This window comes from Erinaceus europaeus, chromosome 5 (assembly GCF_950295315.1).
Source record: "Erinaceus europaeus chromosome 5, mEriEur2.1, whole genome shotgun sequence".
NCBI lineage: Eukaryota > Metazoa > Chordata > Mammalia > Eulipotyphla > Erinaceidae > Erinaceus > Erinaceus europaeus.
The window spans coordinates 9,884,267-9,906,832 of record NC_080166.1 but is presented as its reverse complement, the minus strand read 5'-3'; the positions used below and the strand labels follow the sequence as shown (position 1 = coordinate 9,906,832).

At 40.9% G+C, this 22,566-nt stretch overlaps 1 protein-coding gene across 1 annotated transcript; it reads right to left on the bottom strand.

Annotated features, from left to right (window-relative positions):
• Positions 1–4,224: 4,224 nt before the first annotated feature.
• Positions 4,225–22,145, bottom strand: GZMK (granzyme K). Its single transcript, XM_007518914.3, has 5 exons — positions 21,621–22,145; positions 20,232–20,379; positions 9,358–9,508; positions 8,319–8,588; positions 4,225–4,633 (listed from the first exon to the last, which is right to left on the bottom strand). Exons 1-5 carry the CDS (start codon positions 21,682–21,684, stop codon positions 4,472–4,474), a joined length of 795 nt encoding a protein of 264 aa, XP_007518976.1. The 5' UTR covers positions 21,685–22,145; the 3' UTR covers positions 4,225–4,471.
• Between the last annotated feature and the right edge of the window lie 421 nt (positions 22,146–22,566).

Here is a 22,566-nt window from a genome sequence, read left to right as displayed (position 1 = left end):
ATGGCTATTTATTTATTTATAAAATGGAAATATTGACAAGACTATAGGATAAGAAGGGTACAATTCCACACAATTCCCACCACCAGAACTCTGTATCCTATCTCCTCCCCGATAGCTTCCCTATTCTTTTTAAAAATTATTTATAAAAGTAAAAACTGACAAAACCATAGGGTAAGAGGGGTACAACCCCACACAATTCCCACCACCAGAACTCCATATCCCCCTCCCCTCCCCTCCCCTGATAGCTTCCCTATTCTTTATCCCTCTGGGAGTATGGAATCAAGGTCATTATGGGGTACAGAAGGTGGAAGGTCTGGCTTCTGTAATGTCTTCCCCACTGTACATGGGCATTGACAGGTCGATCCATACTCCCAGCCTGTCTCTCTCTTTCCCTAGTGGGGCGGGGCTCTGGAGAATTGGGGCTCCAGGACACATTGTTGGGGTTATCTGTCCAGGGAAGTCTGGTTGGCATCATGCTAGCATTTGGAACCTGGTGGTTGAAAGGAGAGTTAACATACAAAGCCAAACAAACTGTTCACTAATCATGAACCTAAAGGCTGGAATAGTGCAGATGAAGAGTTGGGGGTGGGAGGAGAGTGTCTCTGTTTTGTAGATAGCTAGTAGGCCTATTTTAGTTATATTCCAAAGGGCTCATGAGTATACTAGTCCCCCCCCTCACCCCGAGCCTGAAACCTGATATGTAGGTGGATCAAAGTTATTGTCAGGGGAGATGATGTCATGGCTGGAAAAAGGACCAGAAAGCTGGATCAGGCAAGAGAGTAGCTCCAAAATATGGGAAAGGTGTATAAATATTGTTGACTATAAACCCCATCGATTTGATGTGATCTGGGGCCCATATTCAGCTTAGGAACCTATGTGACCTCTGCATCCCTGTAGATCTGAGCTCACTTTTATGGTCATGAGTAGGAACATTCCAAGCTGCTCCAATTTCAGGACCCGTCTTCCTCAGGTGTATCATAAACTATGTTGTCCAGCCTCCCTTCAGAGGATGGAACATTCTCTACCATTGTTGATCCAGCTTTCCTATTCTTTATCTTTCTGGGAGTATGGACCCAGGGTCAAGGTGAAAGGTCTGGCTTTTGTAATTGCTTCCCCACTGAACATGGGCATTGGCAGGTTGATTCATATTCCAAGCCTGCGAACCTAAATGTTTTTAGCGCTGTCACTTTCTAGTAAAACTGAGTGGAATAAAAGAAAACATGATGACTTTTTCTTTGTCTTGGGGAAAGCAAATGTCCTCTGTGGACAGAACTTTGCTTTCTGGCAATCTTACATGGCTTATTTATTGGATGTGAACAGCACAAAGTCTAGAATCAAAATAGATGTTTTTGTCAACATGTTTTAGGAAACTGCAACAGAAAAAAATCTCAATAGTCATTTTGTAAGATTAAAGAGATTTGCAATAATATGTTCTGTGGATTTGAAATTTCGTGAAGTAGATACAGAATTATCTTAAAATGACTAATCTACACATTCCACAATTTCCCTCTTTTCATATAAAATACAGTCCAGGGTTTCTGAGTCATAATATAGCTATGTTTCTGTTGTCTTGCGTTATTATATACTTTTGGGGGACAGCACTGGTTCTTAATCTCTGTACATGTATAAACCTCATGCACCCACCATCAGAATTCTAATGTCAGTAGTCAGTCCAGTATATTTACTTTCAAGTAGTTACTTCATTATTGTTTGTGATGAATCAAAATGACATGTACCATTTAAAGAACACTTTAAACTTATTTATTTTCAAAGCAGTTCTATAATATTAATTATGCTTTATCTAAGTATTCATAGTAGAGTAGGGCTGACTAATGGTTTCTAAGAACCATAAGAACAAACAAACGGGGCGAGGTGGTGGCGCACCTGGTTGAGTACACAAGTTATAGTGTGCAAGGACCCGGGTTTGAGCCCCCGGCCCCCACCTGCAGGGGGAAAGCTTTGCGAGTGGTGAAGCAGGGCTGCAGGTGTCTCTCTGTCTCTTTCCCTCTCTATCTCCCCCTTTCTTCATGATTTCTGGCTGTCTCTATTCAATAAAGATAATTTAGTTTTAAAAAAAGAACAAACAAATAAAAACATCCAAACTACATGAATGTAAGAAAATTTGGTGCTACCACCTGGGAATGAATGTATCAGCCTTCTGGAACCCAATGTGATACAGAATCTGACATTTTGATCATTGGATAATAATCTTAAACGACTCTCTCATCCTCTGCCACCACACACCCACACTGGAAATTGTTACTGTCCTACCTGGAAGATAACTTTTGTGGGACGAGTGAGACCCTCAAGTGACTGAGGTTTTTTAGTCACCAGTACACACTTAAAAAACTGTAAAGTCATGGGCCCCTTGGAATATACCTAAAATATATTTCCTAGCTTTTTCCAAAATGGAGACTTACCTTTAAGCTAATGATTAGTAAATATTTTTTTCTGCTTTATATCTTTTAAAAATATTTATTTACTTATTTATTCCCTTTTGTTCCTCTTGTTTTATTGTTGTTATTGCTGTTGTCATTGTTGGATAGGACAGAGAGAAATGGAGAGAGGAGGGGAAGACAGGGAGGGGGAGAGAAAGATAGACACTTGCAGACCTGCTTCATCGCTTGTGAAGAGACTCCCCTGCAGGTGGGGAACTGGGGGCTGGGACTGGGAGCCTTAGGCTGGTCCTGGCGCTTTGCGCCACAGGCACTTAACCCGCTGCACTACCACCTGACTCCCTCTGCTTTATATCTTAATGCTTTTCAGCTACCCAGTTGCAGATGCTACCATGACGCCAACCTGACTTTCCTGGGCAGATGACCTCACCAATATGTCTTGAAAACACACCTTCCCAGAGCCCTGCTCCACTAGGGAAAGACAGAAACAGGCTGAGGGTATGGATTGTCCAGAGGAGAAGCAATTACAGAAGCCAGACCTCCCACCTTCTGCACCCCATAATGATCCTGGGTCTATGCTCGCAGAGGGATAAAGAATAGAAGAGCTTCCAATGGAGGGGAGATGGGATACGGAACTCTAGTAGTGGGAACTGTGTGGAATCATACCCCTCTTATCCTATGGTATTATAGATCATTATTAAATCAATAAAAAATCCCCATAAGACCCCTAATCCATGACCCTTGTTAGTCTGTTGAAAATGTTCTTTACCTGTGGTTTTCAGACTTGCTCACTTACTTACCAGGATCAATGGAATTAGTTTTAAATGATATAGATGTCAAGGTCTGTTTCACACGATTCAACCTGTGTTTGCAGACAGAGTTAGAATAATCTCTACTATGAACTATCTTCTCAGTAGTACTTATGCAGTTAGCTAGTCTGGATGTCAGAAATAAGGTACAGTGCCCTTATGTAGATAATGGAAGAAAGTTTTCTCTAGTTTCAATTCTCAAGCAATACTAATTCTGAGAAAATAGCTTATTTCTACTTCCTAGATATTTGTGATGATTGCTTTGTCTTGGCACACGTGAAGCAGAGTCAAACAGGTTCTTTCTAGCTAAAGAACTCAAAGAAAATTACGGCAGTTTGTGTACTAACATCTTTCCTGTGTTCCTCTTTTTTTTTTAATTTCCCTGCTGCCTCAATTTCTTCAAATTATTTTTAATCTCATATTATGTTTGTTGAAGATAAGTTTGTACACCCCCTTAAGTCCTTTCTGAAATAAAGCATGACATAAAATAAATAAGTAGTATCAAAATATTTGTATAAACCTTGGTGAGTTGGGATGTTTGACTTCCCTGTTTTTTTTAAATTTTTTTTTATATTTATTTTCCCTTTTGTTGCCCTTGCTGTTTAACATTGTTGTGGTTATTATTGTTATTGATGTCATTGTTGTTGGATAGGACAAAGAGAAGTGGAGAGAGGAGGGGAAGACAGAGAAGGGGAGAGAAAAACAGACACCTGCAGACCTGCTTCACAGTCTGTGAAGTGACTCCCCTGCAGGTAGGGAGCCGGGGGCTCGAACCGGGATCCTTAAGCTGGTCATTGTGCTTTGCACCATGTGCACTTAACCCCTTGTGCCACCGCCCAACTCCCGACTTCCCTGTTTATTTCTTTTTTAAAGACAATTTAGGATGATCCAGTAGAAGTCATATTTATCACATTAAATCAGAGACATGGTGGTTGGTGATATCATGATTGTCTTGTTTAGTGACCAGTATGCTTGTTTGAGGGGTGTGGCTAAGAAGGGTCCAGAAACCATTTGTGGCGTTCTGTTTCAATGAGAGAGTTGTCTAAATTTTATTCAGAATGAGATCAGCATAACAGAAATGCATCAGTGATGCATGTACTTTCACAAAATCAGTCCTAAGGGCGGGGGGGGGGGGGCAAAAGTGACCCATTGGGACTCGGTTTTGACTCCATCCAATTCCATCTGCAGACAGTGTTTGCCTGCACAGCATAGTATGCAAAACAGAGTGTAAGAAACTGGAAAATCCAAGAAAACGAATGTGTTGTCTTAGTTTCCACGAGAGGGAGCAAGATGGTTTTTGATCCAAGTCTGGTACTTCTTGGTTAATAGGGTGTAGATTCCAGGCTTCTTGGCTTTGCCACATTTGTCCCCACCAGAGACCAGGGCATAGAAGTTACCTTTGCAGACCAAGGGACCACCCGAGTCACCCTGCCAAGAAGAAGATGGGTAGGTGGCTGGTGAGAAACTGTTACTGAGTTTTGTTTTCTCCATCTATTGGTTACCTAAAAGACACTGATCGCCCCAAGGATTATTATCTGAGTGCTAGGTTTCTTTGTGTCAATGAGAGCACCTAACATCCCCCTACTCTTGTAGGTTCTTTGTGTCTGCCTCTGCCTAAGACCATGTTTCTGTCTATCTTTCTGTCTACCTCTTATAGTCTAGATCCCTGCTTCAGTCTAGTTCGTTTGTCTGTCCATTCAGCTACTCTCTCTCTCTCTCTCTTTCTGTGTCCTGTCTCTGTCTAGGATAATCACTGACTTTGCTTTTTTATTAATCAATGTTTATTGAAATTAGTTCATTAAGGAATGGGTAGACATACAGTCTGAAATAATCCATGGAAGACATCTTTCAAGTCACTAATTTCATTTTGACTCTAGTAGGCCCCCAATCAAATTGCTACTAAGACATCTAGACCAGAGAAACCCAGTGTGGTAAGCATCCTGATGGTAGGTAGGAACTCTAGGATTTCGTCTATGTTTTTCTTGGCTTTGCAATTCCATATAAATGAACACAGTGCTAGGCACACAGGCCACCATTAGGGAATACTTGATCAATAAACTGACTCTGGAGGACTCAACTCTCATAAACTAAACATCGAACTAAATTTTCATCAAGGCAGACGAGAGAATGATAGCGGGCGAGCGGCATGGCCCTGCAAACAAAAATTGAGTTTCATATATGTGGAGCAACTTCTGCCTCTGCTGTCACTCACATCATGAGCTAAAGTAACTGTCCTCTAGTCATTCCTGAAAACAGGTTCCTAGGAGGAGAATGACCTTGGTGCTCACTAGATGCACATGATATTTGGAGGCCTCAGGCCAACAGAATGATGTGGATACTGTATTCTTTAAAAAATAATTTGCTCATTAGAGAAAGAGAGAGAGAGAGAGAGAGAGAGAGAGAGAAAGAGAGAGAGAGAAAAAGAGAGAGAGAGAGAGAAAGAGAGAGAGAGAGAGAGAAAGAGAGAGAGAGACAGAGAGAGAGAGAGACTATAGCACCGAAGCTTTCTTCAATGTAGTGACGCTGAAGGCCTGCCTGGCTGGAAGCAGGTGAAGCGGCACAGTCTTAGGAGCTATTGATACCCCACCTGTCTTGTGAAAAGACTGTATTTCAGTGAAAAGAGTAGCAACCCAGCTGTGCTACCTATTTGACACCTGTAAACAGCAATATCTATTTTTAAATTTTCTTAGTGATTTAAAATTGATTCACAAAATTATGGGATAACTGGGATATAATTCCTCACCATTCCCACCACCAGAGTTCTGTGTCCCCATTGCTTCCATTGGAAATTAGCAGTTCTCCCAAAGTTACAGAAAAGGGTTGACTATTATTTCTCTCTGTCTCTCCCTCTCTCTCTCTCTCTCTGTGTCTCTCTATATATTTGCCCATTTTTTCTGTGGTCTTGTCTTCTCTTCCTTTATAAGCCATGCCTACATCTATTGCTCCTTCCAAATGACCATCCTCTTTTTCTTCCTCTCTCTCTCTGGGTCTTGAAGGGATTGGAATTCAGAGGCCTGCTGTCATCTTCTCCTAATATTTCTCCCCCTTTCATATGGACCATAATTTTCTGTGGGGTTCAGAAGGTGGGAGTTCTGGCTTCTGTAATTGCTTCTCTGTTGGACAAGTGTCGGCAGGTTGACAGCCTCTTCCTTCCTTTCTTTCTTTTCTTTTCTTTTTAAATTTAACAGGGGAGAGAGCAAATGCAGTGCCCCACTACCACAAATTACGCAGTCTAGTTTCCTACATTTGGGGAAATCGCAGGGGGTCAGCACATCCGGAGTGCAATGGATAAGCCAAGTTAGTTTCTCTCTCTCCCTTCCTTCCTTCTTTCCTTCCTTTCTCTCTCTCTTTCTTTCTTTCTTTCTTTCTCTCTCTCTCTCTCTCTTTCTTTCTCTTTCTTTCTTTCTCTCTCTCTTTCTCTCTCTCTCTTTCTCTTTCTCTCTTTCCCTCTTTCTTTCTTTCTTTCTTTCTTTCTTTCTTTCTTTCTTTCTTTCTTCCTTTCTTCTCCTAGCCTGTCTCTTTTCTATTGGGGTAGGGTTCAGGAGAGACAAGGTCCCAGGACTTATTGGTAAGGTTGTCTGCCCAGGGAAGTCAGGATGAAATCACAGCATCTGCAACTTGAATACCTATTTTTTAAAATGATCTCAGGGAGTGGAAGATTTTGAAAAATAAAATGGAATGAGTACTATTCCTTTTAGTCAGTCAGTCATATCTAAGAGACTCACAATGCATACATAAGCTTTCTATAATTTAATCTTATAAAAATTCTCTATTGATTAGTTTAAAAATGGTGTCAGGTCTCTTTAGAGTGTCAGCATGAGAGTCTCTTTATAAAGCCATTACACCCAGAAAATAATTTTTTAAAAATCTTTAGTGATTTGACAGAGATAGTCAGATATCAGAAGGAAGGGGAGATAAAGAGGAAGAGTGACAGAGATTCACCTGCAGACCTGATTCACCACTTTTGAAACTTTCTCCCAGCAGGTGGGGACTGGGGACTTGAACACAGGTCCTTGCACATTGTAACATGTGCATTCTACCAGATGTGCCATTACCTGGCCCCCAGAAAACAAATCTTTAGGACTAGTGAAATAATTCACTTGTATAGTGCCCTGCTTTTTGCCAAGTGCACAACCCAGATTTGAGTCTGGTTCCCATCCCACTGAAGACAGCTTCAGCGTTATGTTGTCGCTATTAAAGAAAAAAACGTTTCCAGGTCTGAGAAGACAGCATGATGGTTATGGTTAGGCAAAAAGACTTTCATGCCTGAGGCTCTGAGGTTCTAGGTTCAATCTCCAGCACCACCATAAGCCAGTGTTTTTTTCCTCTCGTTCACTGTATCTTTTACCTTAAAATAAATTTATGTAAAAAATTTAAAAGTTGTTTCTGGTAGGGGTAAATATTAGGGGAAGATGACCAGAGTGCTCTGAACTCTAATCCCATCAGGACCTAGAAAGAGAAGAGGGAGTGGAAAAAAAAAAAAAAGGAAGGACACTCAGTAATAGTACGTGCGACTAGAAAGGAAGAGAAGGCAGGGCCATAGAAAAAAATCAGTGAACAGCCAGACAGACAGATAGCTGGACAGAGAGCTATAGAAATAATAGTCAACTCATATCTGTGATCTTGGGAGAACTACTGCAGTTTCCAGTGGAGGGAATGGGGACACAGAACTCCACTGGTGGGGAAGGAGAGGAATTATACCCATTATCTTAAAATTTTGTAAATCAGTATTAAATCACTAATAAAAATTAAAAAAAAAGATATTTCTGGTTTTGGAGAAGTTATCTGCTAACACTACCAGTGAACTTACCGAGTTGGTGAGTTTCCTAGAGAGAGAAGTACCCTTCACTGGAAGCTGGTAAAGTTAACCAGATACAGTCTCAAAATCTTCACTAACAAGGACTTCAGGAGTGGAGAATTTACACACCAGAAAAAGTTGTTATGACTCATTCACACTGGGAGATGAAAGACAGCAGACAGTGCCGTGCAGGAGCAAAGAGTCACCTTTTGGAAGGATGACTCTATATTCTCCATGTCCCTCTGTGTTTTGAGCAAACGGAGCCTTGACTGGAGTGCAGAGCTCCCAGAAGCCTGTTTGAGTGACAGCTCTTACCTGGCAGGAATCCTTCTGGCCTTTGATGTCTCCTGCACATATCATGTCTTTAGTTATAATAGGGCGGTGGTTGTAATAGTTTCGGCTGTTGCAAAGTTTTCTGTTTAAGACAGTCACCGTGACTTCTTGCAGAGTATCAGAGGGTGTTAGAGTTTCCTGCTTGGTGGCTCCCCAGCCAGTAACCTGGCATTTGGTTCCAGCTCTAATATCGTTTTTGGTCTTTGGGTGGAGCAGCTGGACATACTTGTTGAGTGTTGCGGCCCTGTCAAGCTGACAGATTGGAAAGAGGAGAATTTATCCTTGCTCCCTGCCCCGCTTTGCACTATGTTCTGCTATGAGCTGGAGCAAGGGTATGTGTGGTCTCCATCTGTTCTAGGAGGGTGTCCCTCTTGGTGAAACGACTTTGGTGGTAGCCTGCAGCTATAGTTGGGGTTGTTGCTTTTCTGCACATGCTCATGCATTCCCCATGGAGTTCAGTGATGTTCCAGGAGGGAATGACACTGAACAAGAATTCCACCCAGTCTCAAGCAGGCTGGCCTTTGCCCTGCACTGGATGGTTTTCTCTGGAATAACATCCACAGGCCATGACTTGAAGGGCTGGGCTGTTTCCTGCTGGATAGGACCCTTGAGTATGGTCTAGACTGAGAATGGACTACACTAAGCATGGTCTAGACTAAGTTGTAACTCACTTCTGAAGTCCTGAAATCACTTGGTTGGCTCTGTTGTAGAAACAACTGTCTGTGTTTTTCACTCGCTAATGCTCAAAGCATTTGGGGGAATAAAGACTTAATGAGAATCCTTGGGCTTGCTGGGATGTTCTCCTCCTATATATGTAAACACTCACTGCTTTCCCTTGTGTAAACAGAGCCCCTGGTACATTTGTGGTAAGTTCTTGCTTCTTTCAAAGCAATGTATGGGGTAATATAAGTCTTTACAGAATGTGTCATGGTTACCTCATGCATGGGGAAAAGACTGGTGAAATATTTTTGCCTAGTTGATTTAAAAAGAGCAAGGAGAAATTAAAGACAGTGCCACATACCTTAACCATCATAATGTCATTTGACTGAGGATTTGATGTAAATTTTGAGAATGGTATAATTTTTTTAATATTCAATATTTGTCTGGAGTCTTCATCCTTTGAGAGGGAGTGTGCTCCTAAAACCACCTTGGAAGGCTTGTTTTTGGTAAACCTTGAAAAGAAAAGGCAGAGAACAGAAGTAATGAAGTGATGCCCAGCCCCCCAGTGCAGAAATTATGGGTAGGACTTTTAAGTTTACAGGTTCAAGTTGGAATGATAGATAAATGCATTAGTGCAGCAGAAGAGAAATCGAAGGCCAGGTGATCAGCTCTCAAGCCCAGTCACTCTGTTTCTGCAGCATTGTCCACAGTAGAGAAAAAGGTCAAAACCTACCTGACTGAGATCGTGCTTAAAAGAAAACAACTCTGATTTATGTAAACAAAAGGGGATTATTTCTTGAGTTTATGATTTGTACCTACTACTGTTAACTTTTTTAAACTGAGGTAAATGTACACAATAAAATCTGTAATTGTAGCTATTTTAACCAATTAATTACTTTCTGTGGAAATAGGGTCTCATACTTTTAATACTTCCCAAGTCTTGAGCCAATGTGTTGATTAAGAGGGGGGGGGAGGGAGAGGGGGAGGGGGAGGGAGAGAGAGAGACCGACCACAGCATCAGATCTTCTCCCCAGTGCTATGGCACTTTCCTTGTTGTGCCTGGGTTCTGATAAGAACTGACTGCATGCAAAGCATACATCCTACCTGACAAGCTATCTCTCTAGTCCCATTATTATTTTTTCAGGTGTGCAGTTCTGTGGCATTAAGTACATTTTTATTGTTCACCAGCCATCACCATCAATCTCCACAACCATTTCATGTCCTGCTTTTGAGCAGTAGAGGCATGCTGCAAGCATTTCTAGCTCTTTGTCTCTCATACTTTATCAAAACAGAAAAAAAAAAAAAAACCCAAGAAAAACAAGTGGCTGCCATATTGGAATAGCAGTTGTCATGTGGGCCAGTGTGAAGTGTTTTGATAATGAAAAGACAACTCTGTAGTTGCTGATCTGCAATGTCTAGAACTCATTTCAAGGCAATATGAGGTAACAAGAGTCATTGAATGCCTGTTAAATATGCTCACATATTCTGACCCTTGAACTAGAAAGATGATTTGGACAAGAAGAGAACATTTTGCTCAGGGTGAAAGATCACTGCTATTTTGAAACAAAGAAACTTTGGTGTTAATTGTTACTGAAAATTCCATTGTGAGGATGTAGAGGGCACAACATGTGAGACAGGTGAAGAAAGAATAGTTATTAAAAAAAAGAACATTGTATTTATTTGTAGAGACAGAGAAAAATTGAGAAGAAAGGGCGAAATAGGGAGAGAGAAAAGGAGACAGCTGCAGCAGCACTGCCTTACCACTTGTGAAGCTTCTCCCCTGCAGGTGGGAACTGGACGCTTGAACCTGGGTCCTTGCACATTTTAACATGTTTGCTCAGCCAGCTGTGCCACCACTGGCCCTCAGTTACTGGTTTGTTTTTTTTTAAATTCCCAGTCATATGCAATTCTTGAAGCAGTATTTTAATGATTTCACAATTCAAGATATTTACTGTATGTTGAATAAAACTGGACTTCTCACCAGTTGTAACATTGAGTTTTGGTTTGAAATCTTGATAACACATTTTCATATTTTAGAAATATTCCATTTTAATGTGTGTCTTTTGGAAGTCACTTCAAATTCTTCTTTGGATTAGTGAAGGTTATAAAATTCATGTTTATATAGTTTCATTGCCACTGGAAAAAGGAATCAACATAGACTACAATAAAATAAATAAATAAATATATATAGATTACGGAAAGAAAAGTCCAGCAGGGGTGCACTGGTAGAGTGCATATGTTACGATGTCCCAGGAGCCGAGTTTTTTCCCAGGTCTCCACCTTTGAAGGCTGGGGGAAGTTTCATGAGTAGTGGAGCAATGCTGCATTCTTTATGTCTCTTTTAAAAAAAAAAGGGTTGAAGAGAAGAAAAAGAAAAAAAAAGTAGCTTACAGGAGTAGTGGAGTCCTTGCGTAGGCACAGAATCCCAGAAATATCTCTGATGGTAAAATAAATAAATAAAAAAAAAATCACAAAAACGTACAGAAAAATAAAGCCTGGTTGGCTCCATTTTGGAGAATAAGTAAATGATCATGGTGGGGCAGGTTGGTATTTGGCTGGGCAGTGACCACGAGGAATTATCTTTTTGTTGTTGTTTCTACCAGAAGAGTTTATTTTGGGGGAATCCTGTTTTATTTGTTGAAATGTTTGCCTATTGCAAAATCAAGATGAAGATAAAATTTCTCATAGCATGTGCATCAGATTTCCCAGGACTGGTTCAGATTCAACACACTCACTGAACCCAAAGCTCTGGAAGGCAAAGGAAGAGGTAAGATCTCCAGGATTAATGCACTAAGAGAAAAAATGGAGCCCCACAGAAATAACATACCTGAGAAGATCTCTGAAGCACGCGTACGGTTGGGGAAGATGACTGCCGACTAAGGGGAGGTTGCTGGGAAAATGTCTAGTTTACCTTCATCTTTTGCCCATTTTCTTTACTAGTTAATGCTGTTGAAATACACTGGTTCTTTTTATTTCCACCGAGATACATTAGAATCAAATGTAAACCCCCCCCCCACAAATGCCTCCTGAATGTTGAATTTCTAGACACGTTGCACAGCCATCTACAGTACAAGTCAATTTTTTCTGCCCAAGGATACTGCATTACCTGGCTTCCAGGACTCCCCTCTTTAGCTAAGCCAAGGTCTAAATTCACAGGGAAGTAGCAAGATCAGTGTCTTTCATTTGCATGGCCCTGGTATTTCTCCACCAGGGACTACCTGCTTCAGAATCATGTGGAATTTACTGAGTAAAATACAGCTCTTTGGGAACGGGTGGTGATGAATTTGGTTGAGTGTACCTGTCACGATACACAAGGACTTGAGTTCAAGCCCCAAGTTCTCACCTGCAGGGGAAAAACTTTGAGCAGTGCTGCAGGTCTCTCTCTCTCTCTCTCTCCCTTTCCTTTTCTCTCTTCTCCCTCTCAATTTCTCTCTATCCATATTCTATTCAATAAATCAATAAAACCTACTTTGAGTAATACAGCTTTCCTTTTTTTTTTTTTTTTTTTTTTTTTTTTTTAAGATAGAGAAAGTTGGAGAGTCAGAGAGATAGTGAAAGAGACCGAAGTTTCCTTTAGTGCAGTGGGGAATGGGCTTGAACATGGACTGCATAAAGGGTAATGCAGTTCACTAACCAAGTGAGCTACATTGCCAGCCCCCAAAATACAACTTTCTGGGTCTACTCTGGATGAACCTAGGGCAGAATGACAGTCAGAACAGAAAGACACACAGTATTTGCTATTAGAATAAGCCTTTTAATTATCCATCAATGATATTTATAATCACAGAGGCAGTGGCACATCTGGTTGAGCACACATATTACCAAGGCCAAGGACCCAGTTGGAGGCCCCGCTCCCCACCTGTTGGGGGATCTGCTTCACAAGTGGTGAAGTAGATCTGCAGGTGTCTTATCTTTCTCTTCCTTTCTTTCTCTCCACCCTCTATTAATTTCTCTCAGTCCCAATAAAAAAGGAAAAATATGGTAGCCAGGAGCAAGAATTCCTCAGGCCAGCACTGAGCCCCAGCGATAGCTCTGTAGGCAAACACACGCACGCGCACGCGCACACGCACACGCACACACACGCTATCTAGCACCTATCCATCTATCTATCTGATACTGCAGAGAGACAAAAAAGATAGTGAAAGATACCATAGTATTGACGTTTCCTTAAATGTAGTGGGGGCTGAGTTTGATCCTGAGATGTGCACATGGCAAAGCAGCTCACCATCCAAATGAGATATTTCTCTGACTTCCCAAATTTTAATATAATTTTTATTAGTGATTTAATAATCTTGTAAACCACTTTCCCATTTGAGCCCAGCAATAACTTTCCTTAATGTTGTGAAAAGCAATGGACTCTGTATTCTTATAGTAAAAATGTTCTGTGATGGCTGAAGGTGACACATGTAAGGAAATTAGAACCCAAACTCAACTTTGTGGACTCCAAGTCCAGTGATTTTCTATGACATCGCTGCATGCCCTGGACCAGGTTCCAGTAAGCCTCATGTCTCTGCTTCCATCTGCTCAGTAAAGTCAGTGGCCTTGCATGGGAGGTCTCCTCTGTCTAAAATGGGGGGGGGGGGGCTGACTGACATTGAGGGGAGATTGCTAGTCCTAGCCCATCAACATGACTGAAGCACAGATTTGTTCCTTAGCCGTTAGAATGGAAAGTACAGATAGTAATATAACACCAGGTAACATTTAGTAAATTGTGGTGGCATACCAGATCTTTTTAAATTTATCAATTTATGTATTTATTTATGTTTAATTGAGGAAACTCTAGTTTATAACATGTCTCAAGTATTGCTTAACACTTTATATACTATGTTATGATGGAACAAATTCAAGTTTTTATCCAGATTACTTCGAGAAGGAAAACAGGGCCTGCCCACCACAGCTGTACTCACCCCACCCCCTGCCCAACTATTAAGTGACTGAGCTCCTAAGTGATGGAGTTCTTAAGGATGAGTGCTTAAGTGATGGAGCTCTTAAGTGACTGTTTTTAAGTGATAGAGCTCTTAAGTGACCGAGCTTTTTTAAATTATTTATTTATTTGATAGAGACAGCCAGAAATCAAGAGGAAGGGGGGTGATAGAGAGGGAGAGAGACAGAGAGACATCTGCAACCCTGTTTCACCACTCGTAAAGCTTTCCTCCTGCAGGTGGGGACTGGGGGCTCGAACCGAACCGGGGTCCCTGAGCATTGTGCCAGGTGCGCCACTACCCGGCCCCCAGTGACCGAGCTCTTAAGTGATATAACTCTTAAGTGACTTGCTTTTAAGTGAAAGCTCTTAAGTGACTTGCTTTTAAGTGATATAGCTCTTAAGTGAGTTGCTCTTAGCTGATGGAACTCTTAAGTGGCTGTGCTCTTAAGTGATGGAGCTCTTAAGTGGCTGTGCTCTTCAGTGATAGAGCTCTTAAGTGATGAAGCTCCTAAGTGATGGAGCTCTTAAGTGGCTGTGCTCTTAAGTAATGGAGCTCTTACTTGATGAAGCTCTTAAATGACTGAGCTCTTAAGTGATATAGCTCTTAAGTGGCTGTGCTCTTAAGTGATGGAGCTCCTAATTGATGGAGCTCTTAAATGACTGAGCTCTTAAGTGATATAGCTCTTAAGTGACTGTGCTCTTAAGTGATGGAGCTCTTAAGTGACTGTGCTCTTAAGTGATGGAGCTCTTACTTAATGGAGCTCTTAAATGACTGAGCTCTTGAGTGATGTAGCTCTTAAGTGACTGAGCTATTGAGTGATGGAGCTCTTAAGTGACTGTGCTTTTAAGTGATGGAGCTGTTAAGTAATGGAGCTCTTGAGCACTTAAGTGACTGAGCTCTTAAATGATAGAGCTCTTAAGTGATTGTACTTTTAAGCTCTTTTTTCCTTTTTAAAAAATTCTTTATTGGGGGATTAATGTTTTACATTCGACAGTAAATACAATAGTTTGTACACGCATAACATTTCTCAATTTTCCACATAACAATACAACCCCCAGTAGGTCCTCTGTCATCCTTTTTATAGCTCTTAAGTGACTGTGCTCTTAAGTGATGGAATTTGTAAGTGACTGCTCTCTTATGTGAACTGCACTCTTAACTGACAGAGCTCTTAAGTGACAGAGCTCTTAAGTGACAGAGCTCTTAAGTGAAACGTCAGATTCTGTCTAAACAAGTTATCCATTAACCTTCACTGAAACTACTTAACACCTGTGCCATAGATGTTATGATTGTCCCCACTTGGCAGATGAGGGAATTGAAGCAACACAGTTGAGAAAAATCACACAGTCAATAAACAGAGGCTCCAGAGTAAAAATACAGGTTACATCAAGTGGTTTAAATTTAAGGTTTGACTTTTTTTTTATAAAAAGATTTATCTGTTAATGAGAGGCAGAGCTAGATATAGAATTGAGTATAATTTGGGGCCAGGTGGTGGTTAAGCACACACACTACAGTGCACAAGCTCCGGTGCCCCATCTGGAGGGGGAAAGCTTCACAAGTTGTGAAGCAGGGATGCAGGTGTCTCTGTCTCTTACCCTCTCTATGTCCCCCTCTTCTCAATTTCTCTCTGTCTCTAGCTAATAATAAAGAAATAAAAGAAATACTCCTTGGTTAAAAAGGAAGAGGCGGCGGAGGAGGAGCCAGAGGAGGAGACTGAGAAGGAGAAGGTCCAAATTATCACTGTTTCCAAGGAGTAGAATTTGGGACTTCATGCTTATAAATTCATAGCATTGCTTTCCAAACTGCCAGGGTCTGAGTTAAAATGACAAAATAAAATCATTCATTCATTCCTGGATGACAGGCTCCTCTGAGGTTTAGTGCCTGCACCATCTCCTTCCCCCACCCTGACTTTCTGGTGGACTGTTTGTTTGCAGAAAGGCAGTGGGGGAGGGGGAGGGACAGAGACATTATGGCACTGCCTCACCACCTGTGAGGCACCTCACCTCCTCTGCGTGCTTCTCCTATGTGGTGGCGCATGACTCGAACCTGGTCCTCATGCATAGCAAAGTGTGTATTCTAACCAGTGAGCCATATCCTCGTCTCCTAGGGTCTAACATTTTAAGCCTTCTCTTCTGGGAGGGAACTTGATTTGTCATGCAGTGAAGCTGTGTGGAAAGAACAGAGGCTATGTGTAGCCATCTGTGAGGCAGGTGAGAGGAAGGCGTGCTCTCAGTGAGAGAAGGCCTTAAGGGAGACCCAGAAGGACAGTGGGCAGGAAGTGGTGAGCTTTATTTTTGTTCAATTAAAGTGCTCAAAATAAGATCGTTGGGAAGAATTTCACCAACTTCCTTTTATAATTGGGGCTGCAGCTATTAAAGGGGCCATGGTGCTAAGTGAGGAATGGGGTTAGGGGACGAGGACTAAGAAGGGAGCACCCCAGACACTGTTTTACTGAGAGTGGCCTGAGGTTAATTTCTATTCCCACAGGACATTTGTGGGAAGCCACCAATGAACTATTTCATAAATATTTTGGATTTCATAAAGCTTAATATTTTTCCAAGCACCAACCCACCTATATTTTTATACCCAAGTGCTCTGTAGAGCAAACTGGAGACACATATTGGGAAATTCTTTTAAACTCCAGCCATTTAAAATGATACTTAGTCATAGAGTTTTATTTTATGATTATTATTTCTATTCTAAGACCTTTCTCTTGACTTTTTACAACTCTGCTCCTCAGCCCTCCTCATTTGACATTCAAGAATCCATTTCTGTTGAGTCAAGTTCACTGGCCCAAGTTTTGAGTTCAACTTCATAATGCCATTTACTCTTAGATAACACTTTATGGCTTGTGAAGGATGTTCACAGATTTTTTTGCTCAGAAGAGAAACCCTCCGATTTATTGCCTCCATTCCCTGCAATACTTGTTGAGTGTTTAAACTAAGTCAAGCTCTGTATATTGCACCAAAGTAAAGGACTCTGGGGTAGGGGTGGAGGGTTCAGGTCCTGGAACATGATGGCAGAGGAGCACCTAGTGAGGGATTGAATTGTTATGTGGAAACTGAGAAAATGTGAACAGGGGTAGATGGCATAATGGTTATGCAAAGAGACTCTTATTCCTGAGGCTCCAAAGTCTCAGGTTCATGGTGAATTCACCTTCCTTACCCCATCTTGGATGGAGTTTGAAGCTATCGTGTTAAGTGAATTAAGTCAGAAACAAAAAGATGAATATGGAATGATCTCACTCATAAGCAGAAGTTGAAAACAAGATCAGAAAGGAAAACCCTGGGAGTCGGGTGGTAGCACTGCGGGTTAAGCGCATGTGGTGCAAAGCACAAGGACCGGCTTAAGGATCCTGGTTGGAGCCCCCAGCTCCCCACCTGCAGGGGAGTCGCTTCACAGGCAGTGAAGCAGGTCTGCAGGTGTCTATCTTTCTCTCCCCCTCTCTGTCTTCCCCTCCTCTTTCCATTTCTCTCTGTCCTATCTAACAAGGATGACATCAATAACAACAACAATGATAACTACAATAATAAAAACAACAAGGGCAACAAAAGGGAAAATAAATTAATTAAAAAAAAGAAGAAAGAAAGGAAAACCCTGAACATTGGACTATTGTTGGTGTATTGCACCAAAGTAAAAGACTCTGGGGGTCCTGAAGCATGGTGGCAGAGGAGGACCTAGTCAGGGTTGTATTGCTATGCGGAAATGCCATGTATGTACAAACTATTGTATTGTTGATTGTAAACCATTAATCCCCCAATAAAGAAATTAAAAAAAAAATAAGTCAAGCTCTGTGTTTGGAGAGCTTTTTATAGTCCAGTTGTAGGTATATCACAAATGAATCTGAAAATACCCATACTTCTCGCTGAATGAACACTTGTAGAGTGTTACTCCCTGCCTCACTGGTCCTCAGAGGAGTAGGAGTAGGGGAAGGACCAAACTGAAGGGGGCATCGATGATTTCTATGACAGGTGATTTCTGTCAAGTAGCCATACTGAACTGAAAAGGAGCAACTTGCTACTTAGAAATAAAGGGGAAGTTCTCACTGTCTGCAGGTGATGAAATTGCCCATTTGTATTCATAATGTCTGACTAAAATGGGGCAAACAATCTCCTCAAAATACGGAGGAATAAGTCCGTGTAGTTATTTAAATGGAGCTGATTCTTAGAGAGACAACCATTGTGACCAAGTTAGTCTTCAGTGAATTGAAAGTGAAGCAGGAAATCTCATCTCTTCTTAGCTTATTTATGCAAGAAACAAGAGGAAGAAATATACAGATCACAACCAAATAAACTCCCCAAGCTCACATAAACAAAACATAGCAAGCATTCAATTGGTTTTCTAGTAGTTTTCCTTTTGTTACTACTACAGCATGCAGAATTTTGTACTTCTTTAAAGTTTTTTTAACTGAAGTGAGAGAATATGGGTTGAAATAGGCTTTGAGAGGTCATATTCTGTCTTCAGAGAAGCTTTCAGTCTAGGGGTTGGGGAGATATCATAATGGCTATGCAAAGAGAATTTCATGCCTGAGGCCCCAAAAGCCCCAAGTTCAATCCCCAGCATCACCATAAACCAGAGCTGTGCAGTGCTCTGGTAAAAAAAAACAATAAAACAAAGCAACGAACCAACTAGCCAAACCAAAACCAAAACTTTCAGTCTAAGAATCTTAGGAAAATAATTTCTGTCTCTTTCTGTTCTCTCTGTAAATAACATATAACTTTAAAAAAATGTATTAATGAGAAGGATAGGAGAAAGAGAGAATCAGATGTCGCTTAGGTATATGTGCTACTGGGGGTTGAACTCAGGACCTCATGCTTGAGAGTCCAACACTTTATCCACTGTGTCACCTCCCAGACCACAGGTTTTTTGTTTTCACTTGGAAATTTTTGTTATGATCCCCAAACTGTGGACTTCGGATCTCTGGAGTGGTAGTGGGTCAGGAGGAGTTGATATGTGGAGTTGAAAAATCCATTAGTGGACCAGGGAGATAGGAAGACAGTAGGACTTAGAGTTTGTATATCTAAGGTGTTATCCTTATCACCACACATAACAGAACTGAGTGGTATTCTGCAAGGCCCCCCCACCTCTACTCCCTCTGTCTTTCTCTCTCTCTCAAAACCATCTATTAGTCAAGCAGATTCTTTACACATATGCAACAATAAAACAATCATAGAAACTAGTTATGCATGTAAAAAAAAAAAAGAAGTAGAAACGCAAAGCAGAAATTGACTGAGTTTGGAGTATGGCACCAAAGTAAGAAAGCAGAAGTACACTAGAGTTTGCATCACCAGGTTCCAGCTGTCATCAGGATGCCGGCCAGACTTCCCTGGATTGAAGACCCCACCAATATGTCCTGGAGCTCAGCTTCCCCAGAGACCCATCCTACTAGGGAAAGAGAGAGGCAGACTGGGAGTATGGACCGACCAGTCAACGCCCATGTTCAGCGGGGAAGCAATTACAGAAGCCAGACCTTCTACCTTCTGCAACCCTCAATGACCCTGGGTCCATGCTCCCAGAGGGATAGAGAATGGGAAAGCTATCGGGGGAGGGGGTGGGATATGGAGATTGGGTGGTGGGAATTGTGTGGAGTTGTACCCCTCCTACCCTATGGTTTTGTTAATTAATCCTTTCTTAAATAAAAATAAATAAATAAATAAATAAATAAAAAAGAAAAAAAAAAAGAAACTAGTGAAGGAGCAGGGTTAGATAGCATAATGGTTGTGTAAACAGACTCTTATGCCTGAGGCTTTGAAGTCCCAGATACAATCCCCTGCACCACTATAAGCCAGAGCTGAGCAGTGCTCTGTTAAAAAAAAAAAAGAAAGAAAAGAAACTAGTGAAATAAGAATAATAATTGCAATCGATTTGCCCATTCTCTATCATCAGGTTAACATACTTAAGTAGATCCTATCTTCTAAATGCCAGGAAACACACATTTCTGCTCTAACTACCCAATTTTAAGTGGTGAAGTTGAGGTGCACAGAGCAAGCTCAGATTCTCTGACTTCCTCAGAAGCTATATGATGTAACATGGCCAGGAACACAACTGCTTCTGCTATTACTGCTGCTGCAGTCCCTAGCTTTACATGAAGGATTTGAATTTGTCACTGGATTCTCTGATAAAGCTGTCCCTGAAAAGAAAAATCTCAGAAAATATGGATGTACAAGAAAATACATGAACCAGTTTTCTGTTATCTCAGCTGCTGACAGTAAACCAGGTTCTCTTGGAAGTGGTGAGCCCCCCCTGCCCCCGCCCCCCCCACTTTAAACCAAATTAAAGAAAAAAACAGGTACTGGGGAAAGTAGGTACTTACCAACTATAGCAATGAGCTGCTGTGAGCACCCACTCAGGATGGATCAGCACTCCCCCACAAATGTGATGACCACCATACTGGATGGAAGCCATAAAGGGTCTAGAGTGAGGTGACACTTCCTTCCCTCCAATAATTTCCACGCTGAAACCTGCAAAAGGAAATTAAAAAAAAAACAAAAATCAACTAACACAAAGAATTGAAGTAGATCATTTTATGTAGTCCTTCTCATTTCATTTTCAAATGTTAAAGAAAAAATAAATAAAGTCATCAATTAACTACAATTTTACTGATGAAAGTGAGAGGCATAGAAATGGCCATAGAGAAAGAAAGAGGCAGACTGGGAGTATGGACCGACCAGTCAACGCCCATGTTCAGCGGGGAAGCAATTAGAGAAGCCAGACCTTCTACCTTCTGCAACCCTCAAAGACCTTGGGTCCATGCTCCCAGAGGGCTAGAGAATGGGAAAGCTATCATGGGAGGGGGGGGGGGTTAAGGAGATTGGGTGGTGGGAATTGTGTGGAGTTGTACCCCTCCTACCTTATGGTTTTGTTCGTTAATCCTTTCTTAAATAAAAAATTAAAAAAAAATGAATGAATAGATTACTGGAATAAAAAGTGAAAATTGGGTGTACGTCTCTCTAATTCCAGAGGTCTTAATTTTTATTACTTCTTTCAAATAGACTCAGAAATATCTAAAAGACAGAAGCTTTTGTAAACTATACTTTGTAAGACAGTAAAAGAAATTTAGAGACTTTGCAATATAAGGCTTTTCTATTCCTTGTACATCTAGCTAAGTATATAAAACAACGCAACGCAATTTCACCGCACAAAACTATAATTTTGGTTCTAAAATGTGTCATAGAAGTCATTAATCAAAAAAAAAATTCTTTTCCAGCCCCAGAAACTAAGGAAAATTGGATACAACCAAAGTTGTCTCTAAGGATGAGAGTTAGAATTCTAGTGATTTCTTAGAACTCTCAATCTAGTTCTCTTTTTCATTCTAACATTACTTTTTATTATTATTATTATTGTAACATTTTAAAACTGCAGCATCTTATTGAAAAAAAAATGCATCCTGCAGCTATGGAAATGTCTTAACTGGTAAATCATATATGGTACCTTCATGTTGAGCTTTCCTGTTTGATCCCTGGCACTACGTGTACAGGAATAGTGCTCTGGTTGCTCTCTCTCTTTCTCTCTCTCTCTCTTCCTCTTTACTTCCCTCTCTCCTTCTCCTTATTCCTGCCTTATGTAAAATTCTCATATTTAATAAATAAATTACTAAAAATTGCATAAAAAAAAAAGAAATGGCCATAGAGAGTCATTTTCACTAGTACCACCACTAGAAAGTCATTTAACGCTTCCATGTTTAGGTAGATAAGATACTTACACTTTGGAGTCATATAAGCTGCAGCAAGTAGAAAAGATAGAGAAAAAGAAGTAAACTTAGTCATGTTATTGGTTTAGACTTAGGCAATCCAAACAGTGTGGTAGAGGACGGAGAATCTGAAGACGCAGTTTTGATCTCACAGGCGTTAAGTTGACTTTCTTACCACAGATGTTCTAGAGGTAGGAGTTTTCACACCTAGTGGGTTTTTTGTTTTTTTTTTCCACTTTGGGGAGTTTCAGTTCTATGCTTCTAACACTGTTATGGGAGAATTCTGTGTGCAACAAATAACTGATTTCCTTTAAAAGTATTTTATTATTTTATTGAGGGACTAATGATTTACAGTAAACAGTAAATACATTTGTTGGGACCTCTGTAAAAATTTTCCGTTTTCTGCCAGAGATGCTACCCGCTGCCTCCCAGGTTCTTTTTAATCATAATACACCAGGGCCTGAAAGCCCATCCCTCCCCATCCAGGCTCCTTTACTTTGTGGAATATGCCAGACCCAGTTCAAGTTCTGCTTTGTGTTTCTCTTCTGAAAAACACATTTCTGAAGGCCACTCTCCAATAGCTGTGAGTACACACATTATAAATGGTTTAAATTCTCTTAGAAGAATTTAAAAAATCTAAATTATATGAATTTAATGAAGTAGCTGAGTTCAGAGATGTTCCTTGTCTAAAACAATAGGTGCTATTTTTCCTGGCAGAAAACAGTGCCTCTCATATGCAGTTCCTATTCTTCATTTAGACATAGATGGATTAGGTAGAATGACATGGAACCTTGTGTGCATCATGGTTGCATTACACTATAGCTGAGCTAACACCCGACTGCCATCCAGAGAAGCCCATATGGTTTGTAGCAAACTTATTCCTACTCTAGCTACTTCCTCTAAATTTGACCATATGTGGTTAAATGTTAGGTACATTACTGGGAGATTTACTAATATT

Bases quoted from the DNA above. Each gene is read 5' to 3' on its own strand.
- GZMK (XM_007518914.3), bottom strand. From the start codon at position 21,684: ATGACTAAGTTTACTTCTTTTTCTCTATCTTTTCTACTTGCTGCAGCT. The intron at 9,509-20,231 runs GTAAGTACCTAC...TTTCTTTTCAAG, and splicing joins GCAGCTCATTGCTATAGTTG to GTTTACCAAAAACAAGCCTT. The intron at 8,589-9,357 runs GTATGTGGCACT...CCAATCTGTCAG, and splicing joins ATGACATTATGATGGTTAAG to CTTGACAGGGCCGCAACACT.